Raw genomic sequence first — 17,798 nt, forward strand, 5'->3', positions numbered from 1 at the left:
TACCCAACCATACATGCTTCATAAATTAATTATTTAATTTAAATGGTCCTTTTTCTTAGATATTTCTGGGCCAGAAACCCAGAGCCCTGCCCGGTCGTGTGCTTAGGTTCCATCTACTGGAGTCGCCATCGAAGCCCTCTCCAGCCTGTCCTCAACTGAATGTCCATATACGGGACACAGGCCGTGAAAGCCTGCCCAGTACTGGCCTTAGTTCCTTCAATGTATACCCATTATTTTCTGATTAGAGATCCTCGGCGTTCATCTCACGCTTGGTTGAACTGTCACCGTTTTCCTCTCCACCACCTCCCTCGGGAGCGCATTCCACACATCAACCACCCTCTCCGTAAAGAAGAATTTCCTAACATTACTGTTGAATCTGCCACCCGTCAACCTCAATCTTTATGGGAGGGTTGAAAAGTACTAATGGTTTATGCTACACGAATTTGTTTATGGGAGGTATACAGCCAGTCGAGTTTTCAAAATTACCACAATGACTATGCAATGCAGACATCTGCATATGATGGATCCTCAATATTTGCAAAGCTATCTCATACGTATTCATTGTGGTAAACCTGAAAATCTGACTGGCTAGGCATGCATCCAAGAGAGGGTTGAAACACATTGGTTTAAGCACATGTACGACGAGGAGCTACTAGCCAGCAATGCATGAAATACAAGACAATTTAACAGAAGGCGAATATTGAGTCCAACATTCTGTATTACAAGTATATGGTATTACTATTGGGTGAGATACACCAGGATTATCATCTGTCACAGGGGTGGCCAGGGATCGTTAGCATAGACAACGGTGAGACTCTGTAAATAAAAACAGGAAGTGGCCTTTTGTTAGCAAAACTCAGAACACACAGCAACAAACCTGTTATATGGTGTGAGCCATCCATTATCCTCCACATGAAGCTGGCAACTCGTTGAACCTCTATCATTTCTGACAAGTATTATACAGCTGATGAAGAACCAAACTCAAGGTTAAAAAGTGGATGACTGTACAAAATCAATCTTGGGGGATCAATGCTGTGTACTAATGAGATTGGTTCCCTGTTTATTAACGTCTTGTGGGAAGGTGTACTGAAGAAAAAATAACTGCTTTGCCTCACCGCAGACTCCACTTTGTTTCTGTGGCACTGTGAATCGGATGAAAAATGTAATAAGCAGAAGAGTTCAAGGTTAAAATGAAAGGTAAAAATGGCTACCTTGGAAGCTTGCATGTTGGGGATTCCTGGTCTTACCATGAACTCTAGAGATATACAGTGGCACATGCTCAAGGCCCAGCACAGGAGGCAGATCTTCGGGCACCGGCAGGACATGCTGGTGCTGGTGCCGGTACGGAGGCTACACTGGAGTAAGAAGAGGGTTCGGGTGGGTTGGGGGACCTTAGGTCGCGGCGGGGGGGGGGGGAGGTTCGCGGGGGAGCAATGCTGGTTCTCTTGGGAGGGAACAGCGCTGCTGGCCTCGGGGGGGGGGGGGGGGTGGAAGATGGGAACCTATCAAAGCGAGTTTCCATTATTTCCTAATGGGGAAACTCGCTTTGATAATCGAGCATTTTGGATTACGAGCATGCTCCTGGAATGGATTATGCTCGTAATCCAAGGTACCACTGTATAGGGCCATATTCTATATATGGCACCGACTAGAATGGTGCTTAACGTGAATCTACAAGGTGTGCATACCTTTTATAGAATCACGCTTAGTACTTGTGTATGATGCATAATTTAAGTGTAGGCATTAGGCCAGCTAGAACCAGGCCTAAATGCCCGAGCCTAAAAGGGTAAAGGTAAAAGGGGATAGGACTTGACATAGTACTTTTTCTGTGGGGTTACAATCAAAGCGGTTTACATATTTAGACAGCTACTTATTTTGTACCTGGGGAAATGAAGTGTTAAGTGACTTGCCCAGAGTGGGAATTGAACTCACAACCTTCACTGTGCTGAGGCAGCCGCTCTGATCACTAGGCCACGCCTCCACCGATGTACAAGCATAATTTTTAGGAACGCCCCCCAATCTGTCCCCTTCGCAACTGGCGCATACGTCTTATAGAATCATGCTTTCCGAGTTGTGCACCTGACTTTTAATTAGTCTAAATTAGCGTCAATTATGAGGTGTTTATTGCCAATGAAATAATGAAACGCGTCGGTGGGGATTGAGCCAGACCCAGTTGCTATGTAATACATAAAAAAGATAAGTAATTGCTACTTTTGCTACTATTGCAATTATATCATGAAAAACTAAGTACAAGCACTTTATAAGTTGTTTATTTATATACAAAAAAAAGAAAAAAAAAAAAAAAAAAAAAAAAATTACACGTTAATCGGTTCCTATGAGGACAGCTACCATACGTCAAAAACTGTGTGGCAAACTGAGGAACTTGAGTGTAGTTTTCTCAACACTTTCTATTTAAATGTATTATTTGGTGGCTAGTTTAAGTCTTATACTTTTATAAATTAAGTTTCAGTGCACTATTTTGTCATTGAGTATTGCCAATTCTCAGCATGGATTAGGCCAATCAATCAATTAAGTTATAGATGTACGTTGATGACATACTGATGCACGTGCACATCTTTAGACACCATATACAGAATTTGGGGATAGTGTATACCAATCTTCAGCAAGGTCAGTTATTTAGGGCCACATACAGGCCAGGTTTGCAGGATATCGATAATGAATATGCATGAGGCAGATTTGCATGACTTCTGCCTCCCTTCTATGCAAATCTCTTTCATGCATACTCATTAAGGATATCCTGAAAACTGTTAAAGAATCTAGGGGATAACTCTTGGCCCCGTTTCCCAGAATGCCTCCTGGCCTTGTCCTTAAAAAAAATATAGTCTTGGCTGCACCTCGAGATGCATGGTCAAAAATGATGTCTTGAGCAACCCTGAATTTTGAAAATTAAAAAGGATTAATGTGTTCATCAGCTCCGAGTTTAAACGCATAAATCTTTTTGAATAATCAACCTCAATGCTGCTATGATCAACACTATATCGGGGCGTGAATCCTTGAAACATTTCACATTCTATACAGCTAAAGATTTATCTCGCTTCCACTGAGTTATAATGCCAACACTACATCTTAATTACAGATTATGACATCCCCCAGTTTAAAAAAAAAAAAAAATGAGGGAATTGATTTTGGTCTTTAATAATTATATGTAAATTGCCCAGTTTCTCTGTAAATCTTGAAAGCTTTGTTAGCTTATTGCCTGATTGATACTAGATGTCAGATAGTCAAGTTATTTGGCCCAAGTTTCCATTTCATTGTAATGAAAAATGTCAAGAGGTTAATAAAATCTCTGTACAAGTAAAAATGAAAAGAATATACAACTTAGCCTACAGGATACTAAAGTTCGTTCGACGTCTTATTTCAAGAATATGCAACCTACAACCATATTGCCCAGACATGTCATGTCGCTTTGTAATTCAATGTTAGCCAATTGTTGCAAGTAATTTGGCTAATTCACTTGCCCATAGTGGTCCAAATGCATCGTGTCCACAGATCTTAGAATGAAAATAGTACTATTAATGTCAACTATTTTCTGCATGACTTTTCAACATAATTTATAGTATGATTCAATAGAAGAGCAGAGGCATATTACACGTTTGCTTGCAGAGTGCACAAAATGAACTGCATAGGAAATAAGTGGATTCACAGCAGCATAAGGGAGATACCATTTACATTTTAGCAGAGGTGGACCATTCAGTCAGATGTATAACCGTTCTGATACGACATAAATTACCCAGTAATTCACTGAAGGTACTGAAGGGGATAGACTTAGTAGATAAGGACAGGTTGTTCACCCTCTCCAAGGTAGGGAGAACGAGAGGGCACTCTCTAAAGTTGAAAGGGGATAGATTCCGTACAAATGTAAGGAAGTTCTTCTTCACCCAGAGAGTGGTAGAAAGCTGGAACACTGTTATTATTATTATTATCTTCTTGTATACCGCCATACCCAAGGAGTTCTAGGCGGTTCACATCAATTAATTAAGATCCGATCTGAACACGGATTTACAACATTTTGTCGGAGTTACAAGCAACGAGGAAGGATAAGTTGGAACATTTTATCAGAATTTTATCAGAGTTACAAGCAACGACGAAGGTTGGATTGGAAGGTAAGAGGGAGAGAGAGAGAACCAAAGGAGGGGAGGGGAGGGGAAGAGTAGAAGGAGGGGGGGAGAGGGCGGGAGTTTAGTTTATTGCCGTTATAGGGGAAAACACCCTCCAAGGATTCAAGACAAAGTTAGACAAGTTTCTGCTGAACAAGATCGTGCGCTGGTAGGGTTAGTCTCAGTTAGGGTGCTGGTCTTAGACCAGAGGGCCGCCGCGTGAGCGGACTGCTGGGCATAATGGACCACTGGTCTGACTCAGCAGTGGCAATTCTTATGTTCTTATTGGGTAATTGAGCTAGTTTCTTTGATATCATAGCCCTCTTACACATTCCCCCATGAAGTCCTCTCCAGTTCCCTTTTGAACACAGACGGGTCATGTGAATCTTGTGGAATCTGCTGGAAATGCAGAAAGGAGTGACGGATGGATGTTCTTAATGTATATTATTGTTTTATTTATTTTGCTGTGTTTTATTCACACTATAGCTGTCCCCTGAGGAAGGCACTTTTGTTTGCCGAAACCTGGATCCTGGTTGGGACTTTCCTAAGATTCCACTATTTGGGATGTCAAATGGTCTTTTTAAAGACCTAAGACTTTTAGTTTATGTTGTCTTGCAATAAATGTAACGGTTGGTTTAAACATCTCTCTTGCCTCTTTTTTGTTCTTGTTTTATGATCGAGGCCAGCCGCCTTCTTTCTTCTCCTGTTCTATTGGATTTTGGATCAGGCTAGGTGGTTCATGGTGGGGTTGATGTGTATGAGAGAGAACAGATGGGGGGGGTTAAAAATATTGGGTTGAGGAGTGTTTGAGGAAAAGGTGGAGGTGAAGGAAGCAGGTGGAGGGTGGAGGGTGAAGCAGGTGGAGGGTGAAGGAAGTTGAAAGAGATAGGGGGTATTGAGAAGAGGGCTGGGTAGGCGGGGAGTCTCAAAAGTGTTATAGTTCCTTCCTATTTCTCCTACTGTAAACCGCGTCGAGCTCTACGAACATGGAGATGATGCGGTATACAAACCTAAGGATTAGATTAGATTAGATTAGATGAGAGTGACAGAAGAACAAGTGAGAGTTTGAGAGGCAGGAAAGATAGTAAAAGGATCAGGTGGGTGGAGACCTGCAAAGGGGGAGGGGGGGAGGGCTTGAGAGCGATGAGGGAGTTATAGAAGAACAGTGGGGGTTTGATGTCGAAAAAGGGGAGCGAGAAATGACAGAGGGGAAGATTCTCAAAGCTTTGCGGTAAAACCTGATGGGCCACTGTTGAAGCCGTTCTTGTAACGATTTAAAAAAGGCGAGTCATTCTCTAAAAACAGTGCGTGCAAATGAGGTATGTGGAGTGGAGCATAGGCTCGCTAAATTTGAGATGAGTTGCTGGTGGTAGCGATCAGGACATGCGCAGAATACACCCACATATTTATTTTTAAAAAAACAACAAACTCCAACCAAATCGAAGATCGGCAGGAGAGATGCCCACTTTCTCCCACCGCACTTGCCGAACCTCCACACATCGACCCCTGGCAGCGGGAGAGATGCACACTCTCTCCCACCACACTCACACAATCCCCCGACTCTACCACCCACCCCTCCACTGGGGGTGGGGGGTAGGTTGAGAGAAAGAGAGGATAGGTTCCAATGGAAGATCATGGAGGTTGTGGATGGAGAATGAATTAGGTGGATGGTGTTTGAAAACTGCAGAAAATACAGGGATCCTCTTTGCCCAAAATATTACTGTAAATAACCATGAATTTGGAGGAAACTTCATGTAACAAACATTCTTTTTTTTAATCAATAGTCAAATCCACAGACCATCTGGTTTATCAATGATAACGCTATAATGATCGAGCACAGGGGTATTCGTACAAGCAGAGGTCAGACACTTTCCATACTTTTTTCCTACTGCAATGAAAACCAGGCCTGTAGGTCTAACATTAATTAAATGCTAACAGTCATCACTGGGGAAGATGAAAACCTCCTGGTTGCTTTTTTTTATGGAAGCTAGACAAAATGAGAGCATCTAGTGTCCCCGAGGAAATGAACACAGTCTATTAGGCGCAATCAATAGTGTAGAAACACGAAGCACCTTTGTACATCTCACAGACTGAAAACAAGCACTTGGTAAATCAGTGTTGCCATTCTCTATTAAAGTGATCAGCACTATTGCCAAGGTGAGATGGGGGGTCACTAGGGTGTCAGGCCAAGGGGCTGTGATGCTACTAGTGCTGCTCGGACCATCACCAGTCATTTATTTATTCAGTTTTCCATACCGTTCTCCCAGAATGGTTTATATGAATTTATTCAGGACTTCAAGCATTTTTCCCTGTCTGTCCTGGCGGGTTCAATGGGGGGATTAAGTGACTTGCTCAGGGTCACATGAAGCAGTGTGGGTTTGAACCCAGAACCTCAGGGTGCCGAGGCAGTAGCTTTAACCACTGCACCACCCTAGAAATCAAAATGTAGCAAAAGTGAGCCAAGCCTAGGACAATCCAGCCATTGTGACATCACTGATGAGGTTGGCTCTTATTGGTGGAATGAGGCATTATGAGGTCACAATACCAGCTCTGGTTATCAGAGGCTGAAACTTTTCCCTGTCTGTCCCGGTGGGCTCACAATCTATCTAATGTACCTGGGGCAATGGGGGGATTAAGTGACTTGCCCAGGGTCACAAGGAGCAGCATGGGTTTGAACCCACAACCCCAAGGTGCTGAGGCTGTAGCTCTAACCACTGCACCATCCTCTCCCTGCCACGTGGAGCCCAGCTCTTTCATGGCAGCTTTGAAGTGGCACAAAGGGGTCACTAATGATCAGATCTATAGGCGTTTGCTCTCCAGCTGGGTCATTGGAAGGGAAGACCGTTCTATGGCCCTCAGCATTGCCCTGTTCTTTCCTTCATTGCCTAGGGAGCTGCAAACGCCTCCCCCTTCCCTCCCCCCATACCTATAGATGTTTACCACCTCGAGTAACAACTTCAACGTGTTCCTTGTGACCGCATCAGCTCTCCCGCCGTTGTCCCTTCCGGGTGCTATGCGCAGGAAATGACGTCGGAGGGAGAACCACTGGGCTGGCGAGGAGCGCGTTGACATTGTTACTCGAGGCGGTGAACAACTAGAGAGGTATGGGGGAAAGGAAGGGGGTGAATGAATCGCAAGGGGGAGGAGATGAGGGCAGGGGAGGAGCCTCTCACCCTTGCTACGCCACTGCACTGATGTGTAATCATGGTAGGATTTGCAAGATGGCTGTTTTCTCGGAAAGGAGCAGAATATATAACTGTCAAAAAAACAAAAAAAAACGAGAAGCTTGTTATCTGTGAAGAATATGGTGCACCAGATATCAAGACATGCTTATGAAATTGTGACAGCTTCCTCTACACTTGTTTTGTAATCGTAATATTCATTGTGCATTCATTAGCATTAAAAAGAAAGTTTGCATTTATAAGCAGTTGCCTGGAGCATATGGCCTGCAGTATTTTGGGCTGGAAAAGACTCTACACCGCCTACCTCGCTAGCCTTTCTGTCGATGTGTCATCGTTTTGGCCTACGTGGGTGATCGTTCCCACTCCGCAACACATGCTGCTGTTGTATATGACTTCTCTGAAGGTGGAACTTTTGAATTCCTCATATGAAATCAGTTCTCGCCAGCGTCTTTTGTTCTGAAGAGGAAAGGACTTTAGTGTGACCTTACTGAGCTCAAAGCTTTAGAAGACCCCTTACCTTTGTAAGATCATGAAGGGCATAGAAAGAGTAGACAGGGACAGATTTTTCAAATTACGGGGAAACACAAGTACAAGGGGGCACTCAGAGAAATTGAAAGGGGAAAGGTTTAGAACAAACGCCAGGAAGTTCTTTTTCACTCAGAGGGTGGTGGATACATGGAACGCGCTACCGGAGGATGTGATAAGCAGGAGCACGCGACAGGGCTTCAAAGAGGGTCTGGACAGGTACCTGGAGGACAAAGGGATTGAGGGGTACAGATAGGAGTAGAGGTAGGTAATAGGGATAGGATTAGAGGCAGTTACAAAATTAGTCAGGGACACTGTTCAGGCAAATAGGCCTGATGGGCCGCCGCGAGAGCAGACCGCTGGGCAGGATGGACCTCTGGTCTGACTCAGTGGAGGCAACTTCTTATGTTCCTGTCCCTTGGCAACTAACCACAGAGCTTGGTCATGTCATGATCTCCTCCCCCTACCTCCATGATAGGAAACGACACTCCCACCAGGTGGTGTGCTCTCTTCTCCGTAGAGGAAAGGGGTGAGAGGAGAGAAGAAAAGTGGCAGAGGGGGAGAAAATGCACCAGTGTAGGTGCTTATTTCTCTCTCGCCCTTGCTGTTTTAAAGGGTTACCAGATTTTGCATCTAGAAAAAAGATGCGTGGCCCCCCGCCCTGTTCAGCCCCTGGCCTGGTCCCGTTCCGCCCCCCTCTCTCAGATTTTACAACATACAACGCTGTTGAATAATGAAGAGGCAGTCGAGGAGGGAGCGTTTTTAAAAAAAAGTACAGTAAAACCTTGGTTTACGAGTACAATTCGTTCCGAAACCATGCTTGTAATCCAAAACATTAGTATATTAAAGCAAATTTCCCCATAAGAAATAATAGAAACTCAGATGATTCATTCCACAACCCCAAAACTTGAATACAAAATACTGTACATACTCATAATGCAAGACATCGCTCATTTAAAACAGTCACTAAACTCCCGCAGCATGAGAGAGAGAAGAACCATTGGCTCAGTTGTGATGATGTGACGCGTGTATACTGTATGTACTCATATTGCAAGACATTGCTTGTATATCAAGTTAAAATTTAATCAAATGTTTTGCTTATCTTGCAATATTAGTGGAGTATATCAAATGGAAAATGATACTAGGGGTTTACAGATGAATAAGGATGCAAGCATTTCTTGTTGAGATTGCAAAAGTGTTGGGACCTTGAGTTTTCAAATGAAAATTCATCTTAATACAGGATCTTAGAAGTTATTATTTTTATTTTTTTTTATAAATGTAGGCCTGACATTTGTTTGCTTACATTTATGAGCCTAGTATAGGCTTACCAGATTTTGCACCTGGGGGGGGAGGGGGGGATGTGTGGCCCCGCCCTCATACTACTGCAATTCCAATATATTCATCATTCTCTCAATCTATGCAGTTAATTTCCACCACAATCATGGATGACCAAATTTAAGTTAAACTCAATACAGAAAAAAAAAATACTTCTATGCTACTCCTTGCAAGAAGAACTAGAGACAAGTATAAATTTAAATGGAATTTTATACTAGATTAATCCTACTATAAGAATTCTAGGGGTTATTTTAGATCAAAATCTCTCTGTGAATTCAAAGGAAAGTTTCTATATGTTGTAGAAATAACAGACTATTAGATCATAGTTTGATGCGTCTTCTTTTAGACTGTTGGTACAGACATTAATTCTAAGTATTTTGGATTACTGTAATATAGTTTACTTAGCGGGTTATCAGAAAAATCTTCATAGACTTCGCATCGTACAAAGCGCAGCAGTCTGATTAATTTTCAATCTGAAAAAAAAAAAAATCAGATCACGTCACACCTTATTACCAAATTCATCGGTTACCAGTCGAGGCCAGAGTCGGATTTAAGTTTGCTGTATATGCTATAAAGTCTTACATGGTTTAGCGCCCGATTATCTTGCAGATCATTTGTTATTCATTAATTCGCAACGCCCAAGATGTAATTGTAATTTGTTTGCTTTTCCATCAGTAAAGAGTCGTTTATAGAAGAGGGTCCTTCTTAAAGGACCCTCCGCCACAAGAGGACACCTGCTGAAAATTAAGGGCGGGAAGTTTCATGGCGACACCAGGAAATACTTCTTCACCAAAAGAGTGGTTGACAGCTGGAATAAGCTCCCAGTGCAGGTGATCGAGGCCTGCAGCGTGCCGGATTTTAAGAACAGATGGGATGCTCATGTCGGATCTCTACGAGGGAAAGGTCATCAGAGAGCGATTAAATAGGGGGGTGGGTCAGTGGTGTGGGCAGACTCGATGGGCCTCGGCCTTTTTCTGCCTTCACTTTCTATGTTTCTATGAGCTACTTTCAACGACTCCTATCTTTTCAGGCAGCTTCTTGTGGGGCGTGGCTCTGAGCTCCCCTCGGAGAATGGTTTAGAAAATTGAATAAATAAATGTATAGAATTCCCTAGTTAGTCCGTATTTAGGTACGTTCCTCTACTTTTTTTTGTTTACTTTAAATATTTCTTATTTCTTGGTGGAGAGAGGACACTCCTCGGATTTGCTTTTTCTTTTTAAGGCTTGGAAATGAACCCTATGTGCCAATTACTAAAAAAGGAAAAAAACATTCTTTCAATATAGCTTCTGAATCCTGCAGGCCGCCCGATCCGCGTTGTGGCTGTTCTTCGTGGCTATTCTGGCACAGACGATGCCTGGCGTTTAAAAGAGGGTTAATTGTAAAACAAAACAAACCTTATAGGATTAACAACAAGCTCAGCTTAATCCTGATAAATCAAATCAGTTCTGAACTAAAACTATAAGTGCAGTTCCAGTTTGCGTGCAAAGATTTCCCAAGAGTGTCTGCCTCGCAGATCCAGAGAAGTGTTTTCTAAGCTCCTGCAGTACCGTGCGCAGGGTTGACTAAGATTTATTACAGCGAAGACGCATAGTTGCAGTATCTCTGCAAAGCACAGTAAACAAGCAGAAAAAAGCAGGAGAAAACTGTGCCTCGTCCTTCATTTGCCTCTTTTCAATAAAGACATCATATCAGCTTAGGCTGCATAACATTCTTTAACTTTATAGAATAGAAATGGCTATCTCATAATCAGATATACAGACTTCAAAAGGGAGTTGTTTCCAGGGAACTGGAGCTGTTTCATTTCAGGCCCTATGGGGAAAGGAAACATATACTGTATGTATGTTTCTGACTTTTTACCATACTTTTTTTCTGGAATTGATATGGAAGTAATTTAACCGGGCTAGACAGACTCCTGGCCAGTTATATTGTTTGCGAGAGACTAGGGTTACCAGACGGCTGGATTTGCTCGGACGTGTTCTCCTTTTTGAGGACGTGTCCGGGGGTCCAGATGACTTTTCAAAGCCCAGCACTTTGTCTGGCCTCTGAAAAGCCTCTAGCAACGAGCGATTGCTGGGATGGCCATCTGTGCATGCGTGGACGCGACACGGTGACGTTGACAGGCCTGCGTGCCATGTCATCACGTCACACCGGCGCACACGCAGATGCGTCCCGACGAGCAAACAGATTGAGGGGGTGGGGGCAAGACGGGGCGCGACTCGGGCAGAATGGGGCGGGCCTGGCGGAGGGGCCATGGGTCCAGATTTTCGTTTCTGAAAAAAAAAAAAAAAAGTCTCACATATAGCGGTTACCAGATTAAAACTGGGGTGCAGTCAGCACTTAGGGCCCCTTTTAGAAAGCTGCGGTAGTGATGCTACCTTGGTAAATATGCCAAAGCCCATTCAATTCCGGAAGGCTTCAATGCATTTACTGTGGCTTTGTAAAAGGCCCCTTTAATGCAGTTAAGTGCTGGTATTCGGCACTTAACCACCTAAAGTTAACTGGACAAATCGGACCACAGAAAACACTATCCTATCTTAATCTAGTTTTCCTTAGGTGGTCATTGCACTTAAGGGACAGCTGGCCACGCAAACCTGGATATTCAATGCCGGTGGTCGGACGCAGCCTGGCTTTGAATATTCAGAAAAATGCTGACCAGCTCTGGCTGCATATTTACCCCGTCTTTTTTAACATCTCCATCGCTTTTTCTAAGCAGTCGTGCTCAGGACTGTGTGTGACTGTTGACACACACAGGGGGGAGGAGTGTGGCACAGTGGTTAAAGCTACAGCCTCGGCACCCTGGTCAAGCCCCACAATTCCCGACAGATTCTTCACTGGCTCCCAGTGATTTCCAGAATCCATTTCATAAGAACATAAGAAGCGCCATCTCCGGAACAGACCCTAGGTCCGGCGATCCGCACACGCGGAGGCCCCGCCAGGTGTACCCTGGCATAGTTTTGGTCCCCATATCGCTCCAAGCTTCTCGTAAAGAGAAGTGCATCTAGCCTACCCCTACCCATGTCACTTCATGCCACTCATAAGGAGATGTACATCTAACTTACCCTTAAATCCTAGAATGGTGGATTCCGCAATTACCTCTTCTGGGAGAGCATTCCAGGTGTCCACCACTCGTTGTGTGAAGCAGAACTTCCTGATATTTGTCTTGAACTTGTCCCCCCTTAGCTTCAGCCCATGTCCTCTTGTCTGTGCCACATTGGACATTGTAAATAACGTTTTTTTCTGCTCTATCTTGTCGATTCCTTTCAGTATTTTGAATGTCTCGATCATATCCCCTCGTAGTCTCCTTTTCTCAAGGGAGAACAACCCCAGTCTCTTAAGTCTTTCCTCGTAATCCAGGTTCTCCATACCTTTCACCAGCTTTGTTGCTCGTCTCTGCACCCTCTCTAGCAGTATGATATCCTTCTTTAGGTATAGAGATCAATGCTGGACGCAGTATTCTAAGTGTGGTCTGACCATCGCTCTATAAAGCGGCATTATGACTTTCTCCGATCTACTCGTGATTCCCTTCTTTATCATGCCTAGCATTCTATTCGCGTTCTTCGCTGCCGCCGCACATTGCACCGACGGCTTCAGTGTCCTATCGATTAATACTCCCAGGTCCTTTTCCTGTTCAGATTTTCCCAGAGTTGCACCTGACATACTATACTTGTGTTCTTTATTTTTTCTGCCTAAGTGCATCACTTTGCATTTTTCTACATTAAACTTCATCTGCCATTTATCTGCCCAATTCTCCAATCGGCTCAAGTCACTCTGGAGTTCTTCACTGTCCTTCTGCGATTTGATGGCCCGGCATAGCTTTGTGTCATCTGCAAACTTGATGATCTCACTGGATGTTCCATCCTCTAGGTCATTGATGAAGATATTAAATAAGATGGGCCCAAGTACCGAGCCCTGGGGCACACCGCTAGTCACATTTTCCCAGTCCGAGAACTTCCCATTTATGCCCCATTTCAAATGCTCCTGCCTGGCTTTTAAGATCATTCACGGCATCCTTCCTCCCCTAATCCCACTATCCTTTAACTCCTCGAGTCCTGACTCCGCCAGACCCGCCCAAAGATATAAACTATCCTTCCCCTCTCTACGCGGTATTCTCTATGCAGGTAAACTGGGAAAATCTCTTCTCTTCAAAATCACAGGTCTCTGGAACGACCTTACTATCCCGCTGCGGAACCTGGGCTCTCTCCAACTATTCCGCAAGCAACTGAAAACTTGGCTCTTCTCTAACATGTAATTCTATTTTCCCCCTTCTAAATATAAGCTCATGTAAACCTTTTCCTTTCTCTTCTTATATTTAAGTTCTTGTAAACCGTGTCGAGCTCCACTTCCGTGGAGAAGATGCAGTATATAAACTTAAGGTTTAGTTTAGTTTAGATTAATTTGGTTTTTCACCTCAGAAACACGCGAGCAACACTCAGGCATTGTATGCCTTTCCGCCAGTTAATGGCTGTAAATATTTAAAAAAATTCACGAGAGACAACTCTTTTCAAGCTGCTATGCACGATAGTGATTTCCGGCATTTGTGCTCCTTGTCTCACCTTCAGTTTAGAAGGCATTAAAGACCCATCTCTCGAACAAATTCATAGGCAATTAGATCTCTTCATTCAGATTATTTCTGTATCTTTATTACTCTTTTGTGTACCGCATGGAACTATTTGGTTATGCGGTCTAGAAATTGATTTATTGTATTGTATTGTGGGTTCAAACCCACGCTGTTTCTTGTGACCCTGGGCAAGTCACCCCCATTGCCCCAGGTACATTAGATAGATTGTGAGCCCACCAGGACAGACAGGGATAAATGCTTGAGTAGCTGAATAAATTCATTGTAAACCATTCCAAGCTCTTCTGGGAGAACAATGTAGAAAACTGAATAAATAGTGCGACAAGTTTCAGCCTCCGATAACCAATGCCTCATTCCACCAATGCCTAAGAGCAGGGCAGGATTAATTCTTTGGCAGGCCCTAGGTAAACAAGTCCATTGGGCCCTTTAGCATAATCTGAATGCATTTCAAAAGTTTCAGAATGGGGTCCCCTTGGTCCTCGCTGCAGAGGAAAACCAGCAAAGGATGGCACAGCAGGGAAGAACTGCTGCTTGCCGAGTCCCTTCTGCCTGGAGAATGACGTCAGAGGATGGGAAGAGTACACACTGCTCTGGCCTCGCCCCAGCCAACCATGCTTTCTGCTTGCAACTTTCTTACCCAGGACCTTGGCAGAAATTGAGAGGGCCCCCTCCTAAACGTTTGGGCCCTAGGCAAATGCCTAGTTTGCCTATGCATTAATCCTGCCCTGGTTTTGGGAACTCTTTTTATGGAATGCCCAAAACTGTCATCGCAGTACCCTTGATGTCCTGAATGTCATCTAAATGTCTGCCTTTCAATAGTTCCTTTATCTTCAGGTAAAGAAAAAAATTAATTAGGCGCCAGATCAGGCGAGTAGGGAGGGTGTTCCAATACAGTTACACTTCTCCCTCATCATTCGCGGGGGATATGGGCAGAGCCAGACCGCGAATGCCGAAAAACCGCGATTATCCAGCTCTGACCCACCCCCCACCTCCCTGCCGCCTTCCCGGCCTTACCTGGTGGTCTAGAGGGTTTTCGGGGCAGGAGCGATCTTCCTATGCTCCTGCCCCGTGCAGATCGCCATCAGGAAATGGCTGTAGGGAGTTCCCGTTGTAGTCTCGAGAGACTACAGGAACTCCCAGCAGCCATTTCCTCATGACGATCTGCACGGGGCAGGAGCGTAGGAAGATCGCTCCTGCCCTGAAAACCCTCTAGACCACCAGGTAAGGCCAGGAAGGCGGCAGGGAGGAAAAAAGACTGTTTTTTAAATTTTCCCCCTCCCCAGAAAAAAAAAAAAATCGCAATTATATGAAACCGCGAGTGCAGGAACTGAGAATGGGGAGGGGGAAGTGTACTTGCTATCTGGCTAAAAACTCTCACAGACAGTGCCTTGTGACTGGTACATTGTGGTGATTGCACACACCTTTCTCACGCCAAGATTTTCCACTTAAGATTTTCCTAACCTGTTTCTCTATCGATGTTTACTTGGTCTGCTGTGCGTCTCACAGTTGGTCAACGATTTTGACGCACGAAGTTGACACATTTTTGCAATATTTTCATCAGTTCTGCTCGTTACTAGTGGCCCTGACCTCTCTTCATCAGCGACGCTTTCTCTTCCCTCAGAAAAAAAACCCCAAAACGTTTGATCCATTTGTACACTGGTATTATTCCCCAAAATTTTAACATGTGCCCGATTTTACTTCCTCTCTTGCCCAAGTTTAACAAGAAATTTAATGTTTGCTTGTTGCGAGAATGTCGGCGCTTGAACATGCGACAATAATGAACGCCACTCAGCAAGACACCACCACATGTCAACACGAACACAGCTGCGAGACACCGTTATACCGAGGTTATGAAGCGTTACCAAGCTGTTTGTACAAGTGCCACCAACGTAAGCGCACGGTGCCAAGTTCATGAACTTAATTGCCAGTCCTCGTACCTTCTGAAACGGAGAGGCTGTAGATTCAGGAGTAACGTAAAAGAAAGTTTCAAGTTTATTGACTTTTAATATACCGACCATCAACTAGTATCTGGCCGGTTTACAATAAAAATTTTAAAAGAGAGAAGATATATATATGTATTTAAAAAAATAATAAAAAGTGCACACCAAAGACATTAACTAGACAAACTTGAATGTGAGGGAGAGTAGGAAGGATGGGGGAAAGTTACATGTTGAAAGGAGAAAGAGGGAAGAGGGTAAAACAAATAGGATGGGATCGCTTTGAGAAAGCGGTTGGTTGAATATGAAAAGAAGAAAAAAGAAGAATGAAAGGAAGGGGAGAAAAGGAAGAAAGAAAAAAAAAATAAGAAAGAAAAGGAAGAAAAGAAAGAGAAAAAAAAAAAATATATATATATAAGAGGAAAAGTCTAAACACAGGAAAAAGCATCGCTAAATAAGAAAGTCTTCAGGCTTATCTTGAATTTATAAGTTGAAGTTCGGATCAGAGTGGCTGCGGCAGAGCATTCCACAAAGTTGGAGCTACTACTTCGAAGTTTATTTTCCTAGTGTAGAAGAAATTTTATAGAAGGAATTGACAAGAGTTTCTGATCGGCTGACCTCAGTAGACGTATTGAACGTTGAGGAATGAGGAGCTTGTCTAAATATGAAGGCAGGTGAGAAAGTCTGATTTTAAAAGTGAGCAGAATGGTTTTATAGGTGATACGGTGTGTAATGGGGAGCCAGTGTGCTTCCTTCAAAAGAGGGGTAACATGGTCAAATTTACCGGTTTTATAGATGAGTTTTATTGCTGTGTTTTGAATAGCTGCGGTAGAGGTAAAAGTGTATCGGAATTCAGAAAACAAGAGACAGTCACAGAGGGTCTTTAGTTTTGAGGTATGGAGGTGCAGCCAGCAATCAAATCAAGTGAGCGGACCACTGGTCTGACCCAGCAGCGGCAATTCTTATGTTCAAGTTTGGAGTATTACAGCAGGAAAGGGGAAATGAGCAGGGCAGATTTGCTTTGCAGTCTTTTGCCGATTTCATATTCTTTATCTGTACAGTAGATCTCTATGAATCTTCAGCTGTCCAACTGTAACCATCTCTGCCTTAAAAAGCAGCGATTGCATGAGAGCCAAGGACAATGAGCCAATATTAAAAAAGCCACTGCAGCACTCAGCAAATTAAAAGTCATATTTTACCGCAATATCATGAATTACTCTGTGCAAACTTGTTGAAAGGATAAGAAATTGCTCTTCAGATACAGATTACAGCGAGTGACATAATGGGAGTTAGCCTGGCGGCGCTCCAGGAAGAGACTAATTTAATTGACTTACGTGACCAAAGATGGAGCTGGTAGAGATGAAACAGAGATGTCCTCATTAAAAAGGCTTTTTAAATAACTTCTTTCCTAATAATTGAAGGCCTGCATGTGTTATGGAAATTTTACTCCCATAAAAGCACCTTTTTTTGCAGTACCGCAATCCTTTCACTATACATGCCATTACAAGATGGCGATTTAATGATCTAGACCAGTGTTCTTCAACCACCGGTCCATGGACCAGTGCCGGTCCACAGAAATTTACTGCCGGTCCATAGGTGCATCAGGCCCAAAACAGTGTTCTTCAACCCCCAGTTCGCGGTGCAATTGATGCAGCGTTATCTTCTGGCCGGCTCCCTCTTCCTCACTGACTCAGTGCACAAAGCCACGGGCGGCGGCTCCTACGCACATCCTGCGCCTGAACTGGAAGCCTTCTCTCTGATGTCGCAACATCAGAGGGAAGGCTTCCAGATGGCCCACGACTTAGTTCAGTGTCCTTCCACCGCCGGTCTGCAGACCGATGCCGGTCCACAAAATAATTCTTTTATTTCTGCCGGTCCATAGGTGTAAAAAGGTTGAAGAACACTGATCTAGACTATAGCTGCAGAAAGCTTCCATTCTATAAAAAATAAAAAGTCACATCCTACTGTATATATACATATATTCTGCGCACTCAGGGGCCTCGAAAAATGTGAATACACTCAAAATTACATTCATACAGAATCTTGTTTAACTGGAACACTTTTTCTTCCAGGTCATGACCTGGAATTGCTTTGAAACTTGCTTCTTTATTCTCATTGCAGCTGT

At 43.7% G+C, this 17,798-nt stretch overlaps 1 protein-coding gene across 1 annotated transcript in view; it reads left to right on the forward strand.

Annotated features, from left to right (window-relative positions):
• Positions 1–15,486: 15,486 nt before the first annotated feature.
• LOC117351827 (rho GTPase-activating protein 24-like) overlaps positions 15,487–17,798 on the forward strand; it is a 42,303-nt gene continuing 39,991 nt past the window's right edge. Inside the window, exon 1 of the mRNA XM_033927672.1 lies at positions 15,487–15,625. Within this exon, the coding sequence (XP_033783563.1) occupies positions 15,487–15,625 (139 nt within the window). The remainder of the gene's footprint in view (positions 15,626–17,798) is intronic.

The sequence above is a fragment of the Geotrypetes seraphini genome, chromosome 18, assembly GCF_902459505.1.
Source record: "Geotrypetes seraphini chromosome 18, aGeoSer1.1, whole genome shotgun sequence".
Lineage (NCBI taxonomy): Eukaryota > Metazoa > Chordata > Amphibia > Gymnophiona > Dermophiidae > Geotrypetes > Geotrypetes seraphini.